At 46.0% G+C, this 17,726-nt stretch overlaps 1 protein-coding gene across 5 annotated transcripts in view; it reads left to right on the forward strand.

Moving 5' to 3' along the window:
* pitpnm3 (PITPNM family member 3) overlaps window positions 1–17,726 on the forward strand; it is a 545,233-nt gene that overhangs the window by 497,163 nt on the left and 30,344 nt on the right. For all 5 annotated transcript variants that reach the window (XM_078547946.1, XM_078547947.1, XM_078547944.1 and 2 more), the window contains one exon: window positions 10,140–10,288. In XM_078547946.1, the coding sequence (XP_078404072.1) occupies window positions 10,140–10,288 (149 nt within the window). The remainder of the gene's footprint in view (window positions 1–10,139; window positions 10,289–17,726) is intronic.

The raw sequence follows: 17,726 nt of genomic DNA on the forward strand, positions 1-17,726 counted from the left end.
CGGTGTGTGCCCCTGGGAACAGCCCGTAGAGCACAGAGTCCTGTGTCACAGAACTGCTCGGGATGAACCTCGACAGAAACCACTGCATCTCTCTCCAGACCTTCTTTGCCCTCCTTGCGATGGAAGCCACTGGAAGCCAATGGCTTCATTCGCACTGTTAAAGGGCCACTCAGAACTCAGTGGCTTCACATCACAGTTGCTGCATCTCAAGGGTATCACATAGGAATGTAGAATTTGGGAATGCAGGCAATAGTGAGGGAGGCACAGCTGTATCATATATGGCATTCAACCAATGAGGGCCTGTCACATGTTCACCAGATGTGACACTTCTAATGGGCTAAAGGGCATCCGCTCATTGACCATGAGCAACTCATTGGTTATTAATATGTCACGTCAGAGATTAGAGCACAGAGCTAGGCTGGGTCACTCATCTCACTTAAACTTTAGCATCCCATGCAGGGCTCAAGTTGCTACATATCTGCAATGCCATCTTGGTCACCTCGATGTGTGTGCTGGTGTCTCAGGGACAAGGCAGCATCAGCCACCGGGCAAGTAGGTCAGGAAAAACTATGGACCCTTACAGTCTCCAAACATGTCATCTTCTGAGCTTCACCTTCTTGTCCCTTGAACCATTAATGGCTTCAATGTTTTCTTTCAGAGAAGAGGCAAAAGCAGATACAGATCCAAGGCTCAATGCTGCCTCTGTCAGAGACCTAATGTAATGGAGGAGGTGGAGGAGGGAGAGATGACTCCGCGTGCAGCTCCATCAGGAGGGACATGGTCAAGCAGAGCCACAGCATGAACAGGAGGGTCAGGAGGAGAGATCCAGACAATGGGGGTGACTCGCCAGACCCAGGGTTTATTGTCCAAGGGTCTCCTATTTACAAATGAGTGAGAGGCGATGCAGTGTACGTCTGCACTTGTCCCGAGCTCTGGTATTTCACATATGCCACATTCTTTGTGAAGTCCTGACACCACGTGGAGTTGGAGGGTGTCCCCTGCCAGTGGCTTTGAAGGTGACCACTGCACTCAATTTCTTGGCCTCTGGTACTTTCCAAGGATCAACAAGTGACCTGTGTGGCAGCTCTCAGTCCGCACCACATTGTTGCATAAAGGAGGTCGATCACAGGAAGGCCCATTGTTATGTCAGGTTTGCTCTGGATGAAGATAGCCCGGCTGCGGGATTCGACTGACTTCACCGCCATCTCAGGCTCCCCAAGAGTGCAGGGTGCAACAGACTGCACCAATGTGGCTATACGGGCTCCATGGCAGCAGGCCCTAATGTTTATAAACCACAAGGGCTATCATTCCATCAACGTACAACTGGCGTGTGATCACCGGGAGCACATACTGCACGTTTGTACACGGTACCCTGGGAGTTGCCATGACTCCTACACCCTGAGTCACTCCCATGTGCCTGAGATTTTTGAGGGGCCATTACGACTGCAGAAATGGCTGCTTGAGGATTAAAGGCACCCACTGAAACGCTGGCCGATGACACCAGTGTGTCACCCTCAGAGTCGTTCCGAGGAGAGGTACAAAGCTGCTCGTAGCTCCACACGGTCCCTTATAGAACAGACCATGGGGCTGCTGAAGAGGCACTTCAGATGCTTGGACCATTCAGGTGGCTCACTCCAACACACTCCCGACAGGGTTTCCCACATCATCGCAGTGTGTTGCACCATTCACAATCTGGCTATGCAAAGAGGTGACCCCTGCCAGAGGATGACCTGGAGGAGGATGAGAGCTCATCGGAGGATGAAGATCCAGAGGCCCAGGAACCTCAGGAGGCTGCTGAGGATCAGTATGAGCGCGGTCACACCATGGAGGAAGGTAGACATGGGAGATGTGCCTGTGATATGTTAATTGCTGACAGGCTCCAGGAAGAATAAAGTCAAGTGAGGGAATATGGCCACATTTCTCCTAGCCCTCAATGCCATTTTGTTTCAACTAAGGGGATGTTCACCCACTTGCAGTGAGAACGAGTCCTGCAATCACACTTGCCTCATGAATCGCCAATCCATGATCTTTGCTTTGGTGCGTGGCTCCCTGTGAGTGAGTTCTCGCTGAGAACTGAGAGCCCACCTTAGGAACAAGAGCGATACGAGAGAAGTCGAGGTCTTTGCCGCCATCTAATGATGCAAACACTGTTCTGACTGAGATGTGGACATGCCTCGGGATCTCCTCCTCCCGTGCATGTCTTTTCTTCTGCCACTACCACTGAGGGGACACATGCTGCTAGATTACCAGTGCTGATGAGCTGTCCTCGCTCAATGGTGTTCTTTGAGGAAGAAGGGTTGGAAACGCTTACATCACACATTTCCAATAAAGATTTAAACACATCTCCCTGACATCACACAAGGCATGCAGAGACTAGTTCAACTGAGGTTGACATCACAGGAATGTGAATCTCTCAGTGGGACACTATCACTGAGTGGGAGGGAGGCTAAACCTTGAAATAAGAGGATTCCAAAGTACAAAATCTCAACACCTTCAACTGACAGGAACATTCACATAACCTTCAAAGGTATTAACAAAAGTGCAACTTATTTACATGTCTAATACACCCGTGACCCAAAAGTCACATCAACTTTTCTTAACTTTCCTAACTCTAGCGCTATGCCGAAATCCACAGCAGAGGTGGAGGCAGCCTGCTGACTGCTACATCCTGATGTCTTTGATGACCATGGCAGATGTCCTCTGGCGGCCTGTGGCCTGGAGGGCCCCGACCTGATAAGGGTCACCTGCTCAGGGGCCGAAGCACCCTCGTGGCCTGAGAGGCTGGGGTCACAGGCAGAGGGGACTGTGAGCGGCTGCGCACCCTTGGAGTGGCCTGAGAGGAGGCCTCTGGGGTGTCCAGATGATGCTCATCCTCCCTGTGGGTGCCTGAGGGCCCCACCCTGATTCCTGTAGGAGATGGTGCACCTGGAAGGGGTCAAGGTGCCTCGTCCCCATGTCGCCTACATCCTGATGGTGTCCACCAGGATGTCTGGCCAAGGAGTGCAGGGCCGAGCGCAAATCCGGCGAGAGCTGCTGTACCAAGGTCTCCATCGTGGTTGCCAGCATTCCCATGGTAACCTCGAGGCGCTCGCATGTCGGAGCCACAACTTCAGACAGAACATGGATGGACTCCTCCATCGTTCACTCTAGTCTGCTAAGTGGCTGCCGAATCTCTGCCTGATGTTCCACCGCCTGTCATTGCATCTCCAGCGTAGGTTTGGCGGCCGCTTCCAGAGACTCATCATCTGACTCGGACTGAGTGAGTGGCTGGTCTCCAGCAGCCCTCCGAGTGCCAGGGACCTGGGCTGTCCCTGCCTCCGACTGCTGCGGGGACCTGTCAGTGAGGTGTTCCCCAGAAAGTGAGGCTGAGCCTAATCTACATCAGTGCCCCATCGATGTATGTGTCTCTGAGCTGATGGAGGATGTGTACGAGCGCCATGACGGTTCTTCCAGAGCTTCCTCCTCAGATGAAGTTAGGGAGCTCGCACTGGTGCTGGGCTGGCTTGGGGGCCTAGAAAACAGAAAGTAGAGTTTCAGCAAATGAGCAAGAGCTAGATAAGACTGCACGTGACTCACTGTGAATGTTAGGATTTGATGAAGTGATGGAGCTGTGATCCGCACTGGGTTGGTGGGAGAGGCGGGTCTCCCCTTCCCCACAGGAGCGATCCCTGTCCTCCCCCAGCCAGCTCGACTACAGCCTCCTCAAACTCAGTGAGAGCGATGATATTGGCCGCCGCTCCCCCAGTCTGCGCTCTCTCATGCCTGTTGTACGCCAGCTTAGCCTGTATGGAGAAGAAAGGAAAGCACATGATGAGAAGGGAGGGAGCCGAGTTTGGGTGAGATGCATGTCTCCTGTGTGTGGTGAGCCCTCCCCAGAAGGGCCAGAGGATGGAGTGTGAGCAACATGACAGATGGGATGGTGATGATGTGAAAGTCTCGGTGAGAGAATGAATGTTGATATGTGTCCCCTGCTAATGGTTGTGTGAGACCCCTGAAGGGAGTAGCTGTTTGAGTGCATGACACCATGATGAGAGTTTGATATTGGAGGGATTTGAAGGATAACTTACCCTGGCAGAGCAGATGAGATCATTCACCCTCTTCCTGTACTGGGTGGCATTTCAGGCATGGTTGCCAGCTGTGCTGACCTGCTGCACGATGGCCTCCCAGGCTGAAGAGGTGAGGCTGCTGTGCTCCCTGCAGCCATCCCTGGGATAGAGGACTTGCCTTTGCACCTGCGCCCCTCTGTTCAAGGCCTGGAGGGTCTGGTACGTGAAGTGGAGGTGCTGGCTTCTCCTTTAGTCTCTCGGCCTTCCTCTTCTGGCTGCCTGACATTTCTTGTGGGCTGGAGAGAGTGAGATTGTGTGTTGGACTGGCCTTTAAATATGGCACCTGGACCTTTGAACTAAACAGCTGATGATAGCCGCATGTATCAACTCCCGACCCGCCAGGTGATTCAGAGTGATACGCACTTTTTCATAATTAATGAGGCTCCAAGCGCAGAATCGGGCACGAGTTCCCGCCATTACAGATAGCGGGGTGGGCACTGCCAAACCCGCTCACCACCTCACTTAGTCTCATTTATAGAAAGTTCCGCCCTAAATGTGGACTGTTTTAAGTATATTGTTCACCTGAATGGAAACTATTGTTATACATATAAGCTACTGTACTAGTATAAATACAGAAAATGCTGGAAATACTTGGCATTTGTGGGGAGAGAAACAGTTAATGTTTCAGATCAATGACTTTGCTTCAGAACCAGAAGAAGCTAGAATTGTAGCAGATTTAAGCAAGTACAGAGGCAGGGAAATTGGTGGGTTGGAGGGGGAAGAATAAAGAGGACGGTCTGAGATAGGGTGGGAGGCAGCAGTGTGTAAATGACAAAAAGGATCATGGTGCAAGGCAAAATAGGAAGATGATGGGCCAGGTAAGAGTCTGGAGGAGCTGAAAATAGGAAAAACAGAATTGCCACTGTAGGAGCAGTGGTTATGACTAGAAGTTACTGAAATTATGATTAAACCTAGAAGGCTGTAAAGTGCCTGATCATAAAATGAGTTCCTTGAACTTCCATTGAATTTCGTGAGAACAATGTAGTGTGGACCGGTGGGATAGAGAGCTCAAGTGGCAGCTTTGCAGCACCTGCAATATTTTGCCTTTGTTTTGCTACACTAGCGAGAAACTTGAGCAGTCATTTTGCTAGTGTGTGCTATGCAATGATCAGTAGATTGATTCCCGAAAGCATTTTTGCAAGCTATCTCACGAGACTACTGGAAAAGGTGAGATGGAATCAGGGGGAGGGAGCGTGAAGGGAATGGGATTGAAATTTGATTGTGAAATGGACGGCAGGTAATCAAAGAGTGGGAGAGGAATTAGGGAATAATGCAATGCTCCGAGGGTCAGTCACTGGGTCTGAAGGTACAAAACATTGTGGATTGGTCTCAATTGTCAGAAGGGATGTAGTCTTTCATGATCTCTGACTATGCCTTCACAGGAGATCTTGGATCTATTTTAGGGGAAACTAGATAAACACAGGGAGAACCAAATAGAAGATTGTGCATATAGGGATACAGGGTAGGAGGAAACCAGTTGGGCCAAATGGTCTCTTTTTATGCTAGACTTTCTATAGAACAATGTGGTCACTGTTCGCAAGATGCTCCCTTAGTATCAACCCAAAGGAGTATGTCCTGGCAGAGATTAATGCCGGAGTCGATTTATAATTCGACTCCAGTGGTCACTGTAATGAGTTTATTCAACATGGACACATGTAAAAAGAGCTTTTAATCAATAATGTTGTATTAGAATTTTGTAAGCTCTCAAAGGGAAGCTTTTCTGAAAAGGCCTTTTGTTCACTGTCAGGATAACACCAGATACCTTTCATCTCATCTGCTTTTTGTGAAAAAAATTCTCTCCAATTTTAAATATAGAAGCAGTTTGTTGCTGGTGACGGATATCCAGAGGCACTATGCTTTAGTCAAACCAGCCGGCCAGCTTTCAATATTTCTTTAGTTGCACAAAATAATTGCTACATATTAAAAATGTTCCACCTTAGAAGGTCTGACAAGAAAATACATTTTTCAAATGCAGCTCCCACCAGGTTGCTGGTCAGCTTCAATTAGTAAGTAATTGACATAAAGTTGGATCATACATAAAGCCAATTTGAAAGGTGTTCATCAGGATATAAGCTATTAGTAGGAAAGGCATTGTGAAAAAGAACAGAGAATGCTAGAAATCTTTTGAGAACTTTGGACTTCCTGACCTGTATGTTTTGGAACACACATAGCACCATGTATTTACCCACCAAGCCATTGAAGGGTGCTCAAAGACATTCCAGTTGAAAATACTGTCTGAAGACCATAAAAATATTGGAAATAGGAGCAGGACTAGGCTGCACAACAGTCTGGAACCTCTGCTGTCATTCAGTAAGATCATGGTTGATTCTCAACCTTAACCCCATTTGCCTGCCCAATCCCCAGGAAAAAGGGGTAAAAAGGACATGCTTGCGTGCATTTATATAGTGCCTTTCGTGACCACCAGACTTCTCAAAGTACTTTACAGATAATGAGATACTTTTGAAGCGTAGTCACTGTCATAATGTAATATGCACAGCCAATTTGTGCAGAACACGCTCGCTCCCACAAGCAGCGATGTGTCAATGGTCAGATAATCTGTTTTTGTGATGTTGATTGAGGGATAAGTATTGGCCAGGACAGTGGCGAGAATTTAAACAAAAGCAAAATACTGTGGATGCTGGAAATCTGAAATAAAGACAGAAAACGTAAGACAGATGCCGCAGGTCTGGCAATATCTCTGTGGGGAAAGAAACTAGAGTTATGGTTCAGGACGCTGACCATTCATCAGAGCTGGGAAAAGTTAGAAGTCTAATACGTTTTAATCAGTGAAAGGAAGGTGTAGGGGGGCAGGGTGGGGTAGAAAAAGAAGAAAAGGGAGGTCTGTGATGAGGTAGAAGGCAGGAGAGATTAAATGACAAACGAGTTGATGGTGGAGGGTCACAGAAAGTGGGAATGGGACAAATAAAGAAACAAAAGGTGTGGCTGGAGGAGGTGTGAATGGCTGGATGATGAATAGCTGCCATCCAAAAGCAAAAACAAGAGAAAAATAGGAGTAAAACCCAGACCTCAAAGAAAAAGTAAACAAAACGAGGGAAAAGGTTACGGTCTGAAATTGTGGAACTCATTGGTGAAGCTAGAAGGCTGTAAAGTGCCTAATCAAAAGATGAGATGCTGTTCCTTGAGTTTATGTTGAGCTTCATTGGAACACTGCAGGGAGCCCATTGGAACACTGCAGGGAGCCGAGGACAGGGAGGTCAGTGTGAGAGCAAGGTGGAGAACACACGGGGATAACTGCCCTATTCTTCTTCAGAACAGTGCCATGGGATCTCTTACTTATAGCTGAAAAGGCAGACAAGGCATTGGTGGAACATCTCATCTGAAAGACAGTGCTGCACTCCCTCAGCACAGCACTGAAGCATCAGCCTGATTTTTATGCTAAGGATCTGAATTGGGACTTAGACCCACAGCCTTCTGACTCCGAGGCAAGCCCGCTACCAACTGATCAAAGGCTGACAGAGGAGGATTTGAGTGGAATAATGTCCTTTCAATACCAAGGGCAGTGTTTGTGTAGAACCCAAATAGATTGGATGATGCATAGTCATCAGAAAATTTGTCAAATAAAGCAAACGACCTTAAACTTACACATCTTCATTTCAGCAAAAGCTGTATAAAAAGTTAAGTGCAAGACTTCATACATAGCTAAGGCACCAAAAGTTTTGCAACAGTTGCCAGTCTTGAGGCCAAAAATTACCTGGGGTGCAGGAAAACTGCATAGGACCTAGAAAATATTTACAAAATGAAAAAGACTCTGATTGACTCTAATATCCGATTTATGAAACATCAATGGATCCTAATTTATTCAAATTGAATAAAATGAGAAAATAACAAACCGCTGTCTAATAAATGCAAATGTTCTACTTATTACAGATCACTTTGTGTGTGAAATGAAAATCCAAGGCAAAACTGCAGTTAATAAACAAGTAGCAATCAACCAATCAAATTCCTGAAATAATTGTTTTCTGGATCTGCCATTTGCCCGCCAATTCTACTACTACTAAAAGTGACATTCAAAGCATAACAAGGACATTTGAAAAAAAAGTCAGAATAAATCCCAATCGCCACCAATAGAGACACAAATATCTGCAACAACTTTTCTTCTCAGAAACCTCTGCTCTTTCAGTAACCGGATTTTATGTTCTGCCTCCTTCTCAGCAGTTGCTTTGCTGGACCTTGACCTGATTTGGTTTTTGACTGCCATTGTTGTATGTTCAACCTCAGTCCCCGCTGCTCACCTCTCACATACAGTGCCAGTTCTGTAAGAACCTCTGGGCTTGTAAAATAGCATTTCGAATGGAAATAATGAGAAGACAAAGGCAGCACGACTGCACTGGCAGCACACTCTTGGTCTATTGAATTCCAATTCAGAATATGCTACAGTTATAACCACCTCAAAGCATCAGCCACATGAGCCACACTGTCTTCAATAGAGTAACTACCAGCAACTTCATAAACCTTTGTGAGGGAGAATGAAAGGGCAGTATTTCTAACTTTGAAACTAGTTAAATTTTGTTCCGTAGTTGCCGAAGGTCAACACAAAGTGAATGAAATATGAAATGAGCTATAATTTGACTGCACTTATCCTAAAGCATCTTTAAAAATCATTTTTTAATAATGAATACTGAAATGATATCTTGTGGAAGCTCTGGAAACCTAGCATTGCACCACAACAACATTGCACATTGAACCACCCACCTGAGTTGAACCCATTCCATTTGGTCTCCACAGAAGCTAGTGAACCAGCTGACACTTCTCAGCACTCTCGCCGAGCAGAGAGTGTAGTGAGAGGTGAAAGTGGCACCTGAGTCAGCTGAATAATTGTAGGGAGAAAGATCACAACAGCATCAATTGACAGGCCCCCTACATACATGTTTGAAGCAAAGTTATTCTCCATATTAATCAGTGCAGCAAATCCTGATTACCACTTCCAGAACTTTCACCTGATATAGCACCACATAGCTGTATACGGCCCAGACTAAGTATTGTAGCTCAGACCCTTCAAATCCTCCAGGCCAATTTGAAATACTGCATTAGCAAACAGAGCCGGGAGAGGACATCTGTGAGCCATCCCATAAAATACACAATCAAAGCAGCTGAGGGTTGCATTCATCACAATGGGTATCATAGGAGGAGGAAATTAATTATTTAAATAACAATAATTCCTACCTTGTTAGATTAAAGTTAAGTAAATTTAAATTTAAAGGCAGGTTATTGTCACAGTCTGCGACAGTGAAGTTAAATTGGAGAGTTCTTGAAAGTTAATTAAAATTCAAACTTAAAAGTAAACTAAATTTTGTAGTAAACAAATTTCCTTCTCTAAAGGTTACGTTATAATGATTGAAACTTTTGTACGTTGTTCTGCAGTGACTGTGGAGTGACTTGATTCTCAGAAGTATGTGTGCAGTAGAGGACACTGAATAGTATCAGTTCTATATAAAGCGCCCAGTGGAAGGTTGCATCATTAGCCACGAAGCAAACCTTGACCAGTCTGTCTCTCGAGTGAACTCAAGAATGAATTGCTGCCTGTAATTCAGAACTGCAGCCTTGAATGAAGAATTGCTCCAGCGTGTGTAGCAAGGTCAAAAAAGCATTCAAAAAGAGTGTGTTTCTGGGGCTGTAACACAGAGTGACCATAGCAACTATTTCTCAGGGCTACTGATGAGTAAGCTCTATACAGTGAGATTTAGATTGTTTAATGATCAATTTTTAAAAAAATTGGTAATGGTTTGTTTGCTGTCGGACTTGACAGCGAACTGTTGGGTTGCTGGTGCAGTGTCTCATGGGGAATGGTGTTATTTTGGAGAGTGATAATTTAGACTTCCTCTATTCAATATTGCAGCTGTCAAAAGGTGCTCAGTCCTGTCAGCTGCAGTATGAAGCAGCTTCCATCCATGGGGAGACATGTCAGAGATACAAAAAGCAAAGATTGATCATTTTTATATCCTTCAAAGCAACGAATGAATTCAGCCTCCCAAGGCAGCACTTTTACATTCTGCTGTTTTCCATGCTGTGCAGGTCGACATCCTCCTCATGACACAGCCACCCTCAGGGAGGTGGGCGTATTTTGACACTGAGATCACCAGCAACAGTGGCAGAATCCTATACACCATTCCAGATGGAAAGAAGCTCAATGTTGGAGTTTACCCTGTGAAGATGGTTGTAAGGTATTACATATTGTATGTACTCTTTCTATGAGTTGAGCCAGTTTAAACCCTTTGCAATTACCTTTGTTGTTGAAAGGATCTTTGATTAAGTTCTTGAAATCATCTCGTTTGCCAGTGAACTTACTAGAAGCTAGCGCACAAATACAAAAGCCATCAAAAAGACCTTTATCTCCAGGAGGTTGGAATATAAAAGTGTGGAAGTGATGCATCAGATGTCCGGGGGCTTTGATCAGATCCCCACCTGGAGTATTGTGTTCAGTTTTGGTCTCCGCATGTTGGGAAAGATAATTTGGCCTCTCACCAAAGTTCACTAGAATAATACTGGAACTTAAAGGGTTGAATTATTTAGACAGGTTGCATAAATTTAGTTTGTATTCTATTGTGCTCAGAAGGTTTAGGGCTGATCTAATTGAGGAGTTTAAAATGACAGGGATTTAATCGGGTAGACACAGAGAAACTATTTCCTCTGGGGGGGAAATCCAGAACGAAGAGGCAAAACCTCTCTCGCCTTTCAGAAGGAAAATCAAGAAGTAATTTTTCACATAAAAGGTAGTGGAAATCTGGAACAAAAATAAAAATACCTGGAAAAACTCAGCTGGTCTGGCAGCATCTGCGGAGAGGAACACAGTTAACGTTTCGAGTCTATATGACTCTTCAACAGAACTAAGTAAAAATAGAAGAGGTGAAATATAAGCTGGTTTAAGGTGGGGGTGGGACAGGTAGAGCTGGATAGAGGGCCAGTGATAGGTGGAGATAACCAAAAGATGTCACAGACAAAAGGACAAAGAGGTGTTGAAGGTGGTGATATTATCTAAGGAATGTGCTAATGGTGACATTAAGGGTAGAAAGCAGGACAAGCAAGGTACAGATAGCCCTAGTGGGGGTGGGGTGGGGTGAAGGAATCGAAAAAGGCTAAAAGGTAGAGATAAAACAATGGATGGAAATACATTTAAAAATAATGGAAATAGGTGGGAAAAGAAAAATCTATATAAATTATTGGAAAAAAGGGGGGATCAGAAAGGGGGTGGGGATGGAGGAGAGAGTTCATGATCTAAAGTTGTTTAACTCAATATTCAGTCCGGAAGGCTGTAAAGTGCCTAGTCAGAAGATGAGGTGCTGTTCCTCCAGTTTGCGTTGAGCTTCACTGGAACTTTGCAGCTGGCCAAGGACGGACATGTGGGCATGAGAGCAGGGTGGAGTGTTGAAATGGCAAGCGACAGGGAGGTCTGGGTAATGCTTGCGGACAGACCGAAGGTGTTCCGCAAAGCGGTCACCCAGTCTGCGTTTGGTCTCTCCAATGTAGAGGAAACTGCATTGGGAGCAGCAAATGCAATAGAATAAATTGAGGGAAGTGCAAGTGAAATGCTGCTTCACTTGAAAGGAGTGTTTGGGCCCTTGGACGGTGAGGAGAGGGGAAGTAAAGGGGCAAGCGTTGCACCTTCTGCAGTTGCATGGGAAGGTGCCGTGGGAGGGGGTTGAGGTGTAGGGGGTGATGGAGGAGTGGACCAGGGTGTCCCGGAGGGAACAATCCTTGCGGAATGCCGCCGGGGGTGGGGGTGAAGGGAAGATGTGTTTGGTGGTGGCATCATGCTGGAGTTGGCGGAAAGGGCGGAGGATGATCCTTTGAATGTGGAGGCTGGTGGGGTGATAAGTGAGGACAAGGGGGACCCTATCATGGTTCTGGGAGGGAGAGGAAGGTGTGAAATCTGTGGAAATCTGGAACCCATTCTCCCAAAAGGCTGTGGATGCTGGGACAGTTGAAATTTAGAAGCCTAAACTTGATAGGCTTTCATTAAGGAATATAGAGACATGGTGGGTATGTGGAGCTTTAGTACAGATTGGCCAAGATCTAATAGAATGATGGTACTGTATCGAGGGGAAAAATGATCTACTTCTGCTTGGCATGATGAACGTATATTGGTTGCTACAGGTATGCTGATGTGATTCAACTGTACATATGGATTTCTTTAGTGAAATGGTTAAAGTCATGATATTTTGAGTTGCTCTTCATAGACCATTCTCTTTGTAGACGAGGAAGACGGAATGGAAGGAGATCTGTGTGGAGTATAGATACCAGCACAAACTATTTGAGCTGAAAGGCCTGATTCTGCGCTGTACATTCTATGTAGCCAGAAATATAAGCTGAGTTCACCTTACATACCCGCCAAACTCATTTTTTGAAACATACTGCTCTGTTGCTAATAACGAACAGAAATATACTTGGAAATATATAAAATTAAATTTGAACAATTTCGAAATAAATTTGTAGATCTCTTGAACTTGTTTGATGGGGCCTGAAATGTAGCTTTCAAATCAGTTCTCAATAACTCTAGATGGCACTTGCACCCACTTTGCACAGTAGAATATTATTTTAAAGCTTATGGAGACAGTTAAAGAGTTTCTGTTGGAGGCAGGAAATGAACCATTTGAAGATATCTCAAAGGCAATATAATATAACTGAAATCTGTTTTGAAATCTTCCAAACATCTCAAGATGTAATAAAAATGATTTGTGATATTTGTAAAGTGGTTTTGAAATATCCTGTCTGCTTTCATGTCCTTGACTAAGGAGAGGAAAGATCAGTGGGGCCGGTTGTTTCAGTAGCTAGTGGGCTCTGCTGCATCCAGCTTGTGAGAAACTCCAACACATGAAGAATCAGGAATGTCTGCGATGTATTCACACCCTTTGAATAGTCTTTTGAGCCTTGCAGCTTAGGGTCACACATTAGCGACACTTGTGTTATGATCCCTGTAGAGACCAATAATCTAAAAGAGCCAAACTCGCCTAATGATCCCAATGGAAGGAATTGATGGGCAAGATTTCCCTTCTTATAACTTTTACTTTCACAATCAAACCAAAATCGACATGAATTAACCATGAATTAACAGGCAAACTGTATTTGTTAGAAATCATAAATCACACTTTAGATAGCTGATACAACAACTACAGACCTCACAAATTTACAGGCAGTTCCCTCAGCACATTCATAGTGCCACATAGAGTCCCGAAGTCCTTCACTTCTCTGTCTTCCTCCAGTAAAGTCCAACTCCTCTTCATCACCCAGGATTTGATCCTCAATTCACCTCCAAAAGCAGCTTTATTCCATTCGAGTCCCACAGAAATGGTGATCACCAAATGGGAGCACTTCTTCAATAACCTTCTTAACTCAGCTCACAACAGTCCTGATGGCATAGAATCCCCAGAGTAGCCTTTATCCGATCTTTCAAAAACAGCCTGGTACACAGTATGGCCGGCTCTGGTTTAAAAAATACTGAAGCAGTGACAGTAACTGTATTTCACTATCCCTGTTCCCAAAGCCAGTCTTCAGCTTTCATTCTTTCTTAGCTGTCTCAATCACTCAGTTCCTCAGCCTGTCTGTACTGTTCCGTTGACCACTGGCTGAAATTTGATCTCTCAGCTTTGTAGTTTTCCCAATCAGCGTCTGTTTCCCTAGCAACTGAAGGCCATAGGCAGATTTCTCAGTAGTCTTATATCACAGCCAAGAATCGAGGGTTACAACTCCACTCCCACAGCCCAGCCCCCTTTCCCAGAAACCTGGGGGCTGAATATTTTGACTCAGCGAGCGGGGGTCCCGTCGGGGGGGGGGTTGTGCGGGGGTGGGCATGGTCAGGCGTGGACCGGATCAGTGCCCCTGATCGGGTCCATGCCGCCATTTTACGTGGGCGGGCCAATTAAGGTGGACCAATTAAGGCCCGCCCAGCGTGGTGGGTGGTTCCCTGAGTCGGGAGTGCGCTCTTTCACACGCGCGCGCAAAAAAGCGCAGAAATCTCCCTGAGGCGCGGGGCTACCTCAGGGAGATTAATTTGAGTGTGAGAAACGGAAAAAAAGATTTTAAAAAAATATTCTGACATGTCCCCTCATGTGAAACTGTTACATGAGCTGGGGACATGTGCATTAATTTCAATGTAAAAAAATTCCAAAATTTAAAATCCTTCATGAAGCCTCATCCCGCCCGTGGATGAGGTTCCATGAAAAATGCGAAGGCCACCTGGACTCATTGCCTGCCCGACAACCTTAAGGCTGGACAGGCAGCTCCATTAATTATTTTAATTGACAGTTAAATGGCCTTAATAGACCTTTGACAGTTCAGTGGACACGCAGCCGACTCTGGAGCGCGGCTGCCACACTGAAAGTCTGAATAACGCGCGGTGACGTCGGGACAAACGCCCCTGCTCACCGAGCCAAAGATTCAGCCCCTGGAGTTTTGTTTTCTCTTTCTGGTTAGGGACTGTTTCAAAAAAAATAATGCCTTTAAAAAAAACTGCTTGCAGACTATGTATTTCATCACACATGTGAAAGATATCCATAGTCTGCTGCAAACTGTGGAATCTAACACCATAGGAGCATCAGCTTGCTGTTCAGGTGTAAAGTGAGCATTGTCTGGCTGATGTTTGGTTTGAGGCTTTGGAATGGGCAAGCGTGTGCTTGGTATTTAAATCGGGGTGTTACATTACTTATAGAACCCTGGTGCGATTTTCAAGTTTCAAGAGGCAAGGCTGCATGAGTCTGCTGCATATACTCCCCCATATAGCACCGGAGACCAGAGACAGGACATCTTAGCTAGGGGACCATTGGAGGCGAATGCAGGAGCGGCTGAAAATTTAAAAAAAAACGTTGTCACTGATTTAGTTCTCAGCCAGGAGGAGGAACATGACTTTTCCCATCCGCTGCTGGTTGCTCATTAAGAGATTTAAAGGTAAACCCTCTTTAAGGGCTCACTTTAGGCTTCATTCCATGGAGGAGTTGCCAGATTTCCTGACCCCCACCGGTTGGTGATCTACCTGTCAGCCCTCATCGAGCACTGGCAGTTTGCCAAAAGTGAGGTACCAATAGCTGATCAGGTGAATGGTTTGGGAGTCTTGCTGGTACCAGCTGGAAGGCAATGTGATTGTAGTCCTCACCATTCTACCTGTTGTGCAACCAAACAGAAAAATCGCCCCCACGAAATGTGCCTGCCACTCTATGTATTTTCTATGGGCAGGAATTTGCCCTTGGCGGGGGCGGTCAGGAAGCTGACCACTGCCCGCGATGGGCTCTGCACCGCGAGCTAATTAAGGCCCACCCAGCATGGAATGCGAGCGGCAGTGCTGAGCGCTGTCTGTGCGGGTGGGGGGGTGGGGGAGGAGGGAGAGCAGGGCCTAGTGCACAGTTTGCGCATGTGTGTGAAAGAGCGCTTCAATCTCCCTGAGGCACGGAGATGTCACACGAGCTGGGACATGTTTTTAATTCGAAAACAAAGTTTTTATTTAATATTTATTTGCTTTAGGAAACCTCATCCCGCTCGTGGATGAGGTTTCCTAAAAAATGTAAAGGCCGCTTGGCCTTTTCGCCTGCCCACCGTAAGGTTGGACGGACAGCATAAATTTCAAGTTATTGAGCTCGTTAATGGCCTTAATAGGCCCTTCAATTATCGGCAGCAGTGCAGCCGACTCCGGCGCACACCCACCAAACGAAATATCGTGAGACCGCGCGATGACCTCGGGATGCACGCCCGACATCATCATGCGCGATTTTACCCTCAGGCATGTCGGGCGCGCTCCCACACAATGAGTGTAATGTTCTGCCCTGTGTATAGTCTTCTATTCACCAACTGCTCCTGAATTTCTCCTGTTCAATTCTCTGAAATCTGAAGCAAATAACTCCTTTTTAAGGATCTTAGCATAATAACATTAAGGTGTAACTTCTGATGAAGCCAGAATTCCTCATTGAATTTGGAGTCTCCACTAGAATTATTCAAAAACAGTCCACCAATTAAGTTTATATTTGCCATGTTCAATCTCCAATTCCCATTTGTTTCGACACTAAATGGTGACAATCTCTTTATTCATTGCTGTGACAGGCCACATTTATCAGCCTTCAATTCATAAATTACTTCCATATCTCATCGATTTATACAAAACCTTAAGAGGAGGGCTTGGCAATAATTGGAATGAAATGTAATTCCTCATGTTTGTTAACAATGAAATCAAACTAAACCCAATTGGTTGGTAAATTTATGAGCTTGGTGTGTTCATGTAAAATCGTGAAAAAGATGTCATACATTTGCTAGGTTGTTCTGAAGAAGGGCTTGAGCCCGGTGATTAGCACATCTGCTCTTTCCACATCCACTCACTGGGTGTGAGGGTAGCCTTGTTAGTGACTATGGAACCAAGACAGGTAGATGGTGTTAAGATATAGATTGGCTGGGATCCAATTGAATGGCAGCAGTACAGGTTTGAGGGGCTGAATGGCCTACTCCTGTTTCCATCTATCCCTGAGCTGTTGTTTGCTTTCAGCATTTTCTGTCCTTCTTTCAAATTTTCATCTTTTTTGTTTTGCTATTTCGTTTACCCGCTTTGCGCTGTATCTTTTTCGTGAACTTTTCAGCCATTTTCAAAAATCGGCTTGGTTACTGCTGGAAATCCGCTAATACGACAATCTGAAGGGGTGAAATGGCTGGAGGAAACTGCTTCACCTCAAGCACTGCCTGTGACATCAGTCTCCAGGAGATAATCATGAATTGCAATCCTCTGCCTGCTGGTGACTTCAGGCTTGGAGATTTGCACCTTTAACTGTCCAGACTGCACACCATTTTCATGGCGCTCCAATCCCCTACTGTGGACTCACCCCTTGTGAATTGATCAGCTGCAGATACTTTGGGGGGGTCCCATGCGCCGCTCCATTTCCTTTGGTAAATGCTTGTTAATTGCTTCATTGACAACATTAATTGGCTTCCCACCACTGCTGGGCAGGCTGCCATCAGTGCACAGAAACTGCCCGTGTGACAAGTAGGGGGAGGGGGTATCATATCGACATTCCTGTCCAACGCCAATTTTCGCATTTTCTTCCCCGCCCCCCCACCATTTTTAAGCCCACCTCCAAATTTCCCCCCGTGTATATGATTTCTGTTGTAGAACCTGGAACGATGGAGAGAATCTTGTGCTGTCACTGGTGGCCAGTTTGGAGGGGCAGGAAGGGTACTTACTAAGGTGGGGTGGGGGCGGTGTACCTGAACACTGCCACCTTTCCACCTCCAACAGAATCAAGTTCTGGGCAGGAAGGCCCATGGTTGACCTTCCCATCCCGTCACCAATTAATGACCACTGAAGGGGCCTGATACCACCACCACTGGCATTAACCCAGCAGCACGCGGGCCCATCGCCATGCGGCATGTACCACAGGTGAACCTGTGCAGCTGCTTGTCACCCCAGGGTGAGGTGGGGGTTTGGTGGGGGAGTGGTGTTCCTCATCCCTCGATCAAAGTACTTGATTGAGGGACTGGACGTTGGGAACCAACCCTCGCCCTTGCTTCTGACCCTCCTGTACCTCTCTCCCCACGATCCCCAACCTGTGACCACCAACACCCCCCCCACCCCCAACATTGCTTAATTGTGACCTGGGACTCTGGCGCCTGTTCTTCCGGCAGTGGCCACCATCT

Source organism: Cetorhinus maximus, chromosome 9 (genome assembly GCF_964194155.1).
Source record: "Cetorhinus maximus chromosome 9, sCetMax3.hap1.1, whole genome shotgun sequence".
In the NCBI taxonomy this organism is placed as follows: domain Eukaryota; kingdom Metazoa; phylum Chordata; class Chondrichthyes; order Lamniformes; family Cetorhinidae; genus Cetorhinus; species Cetorhinus maximus.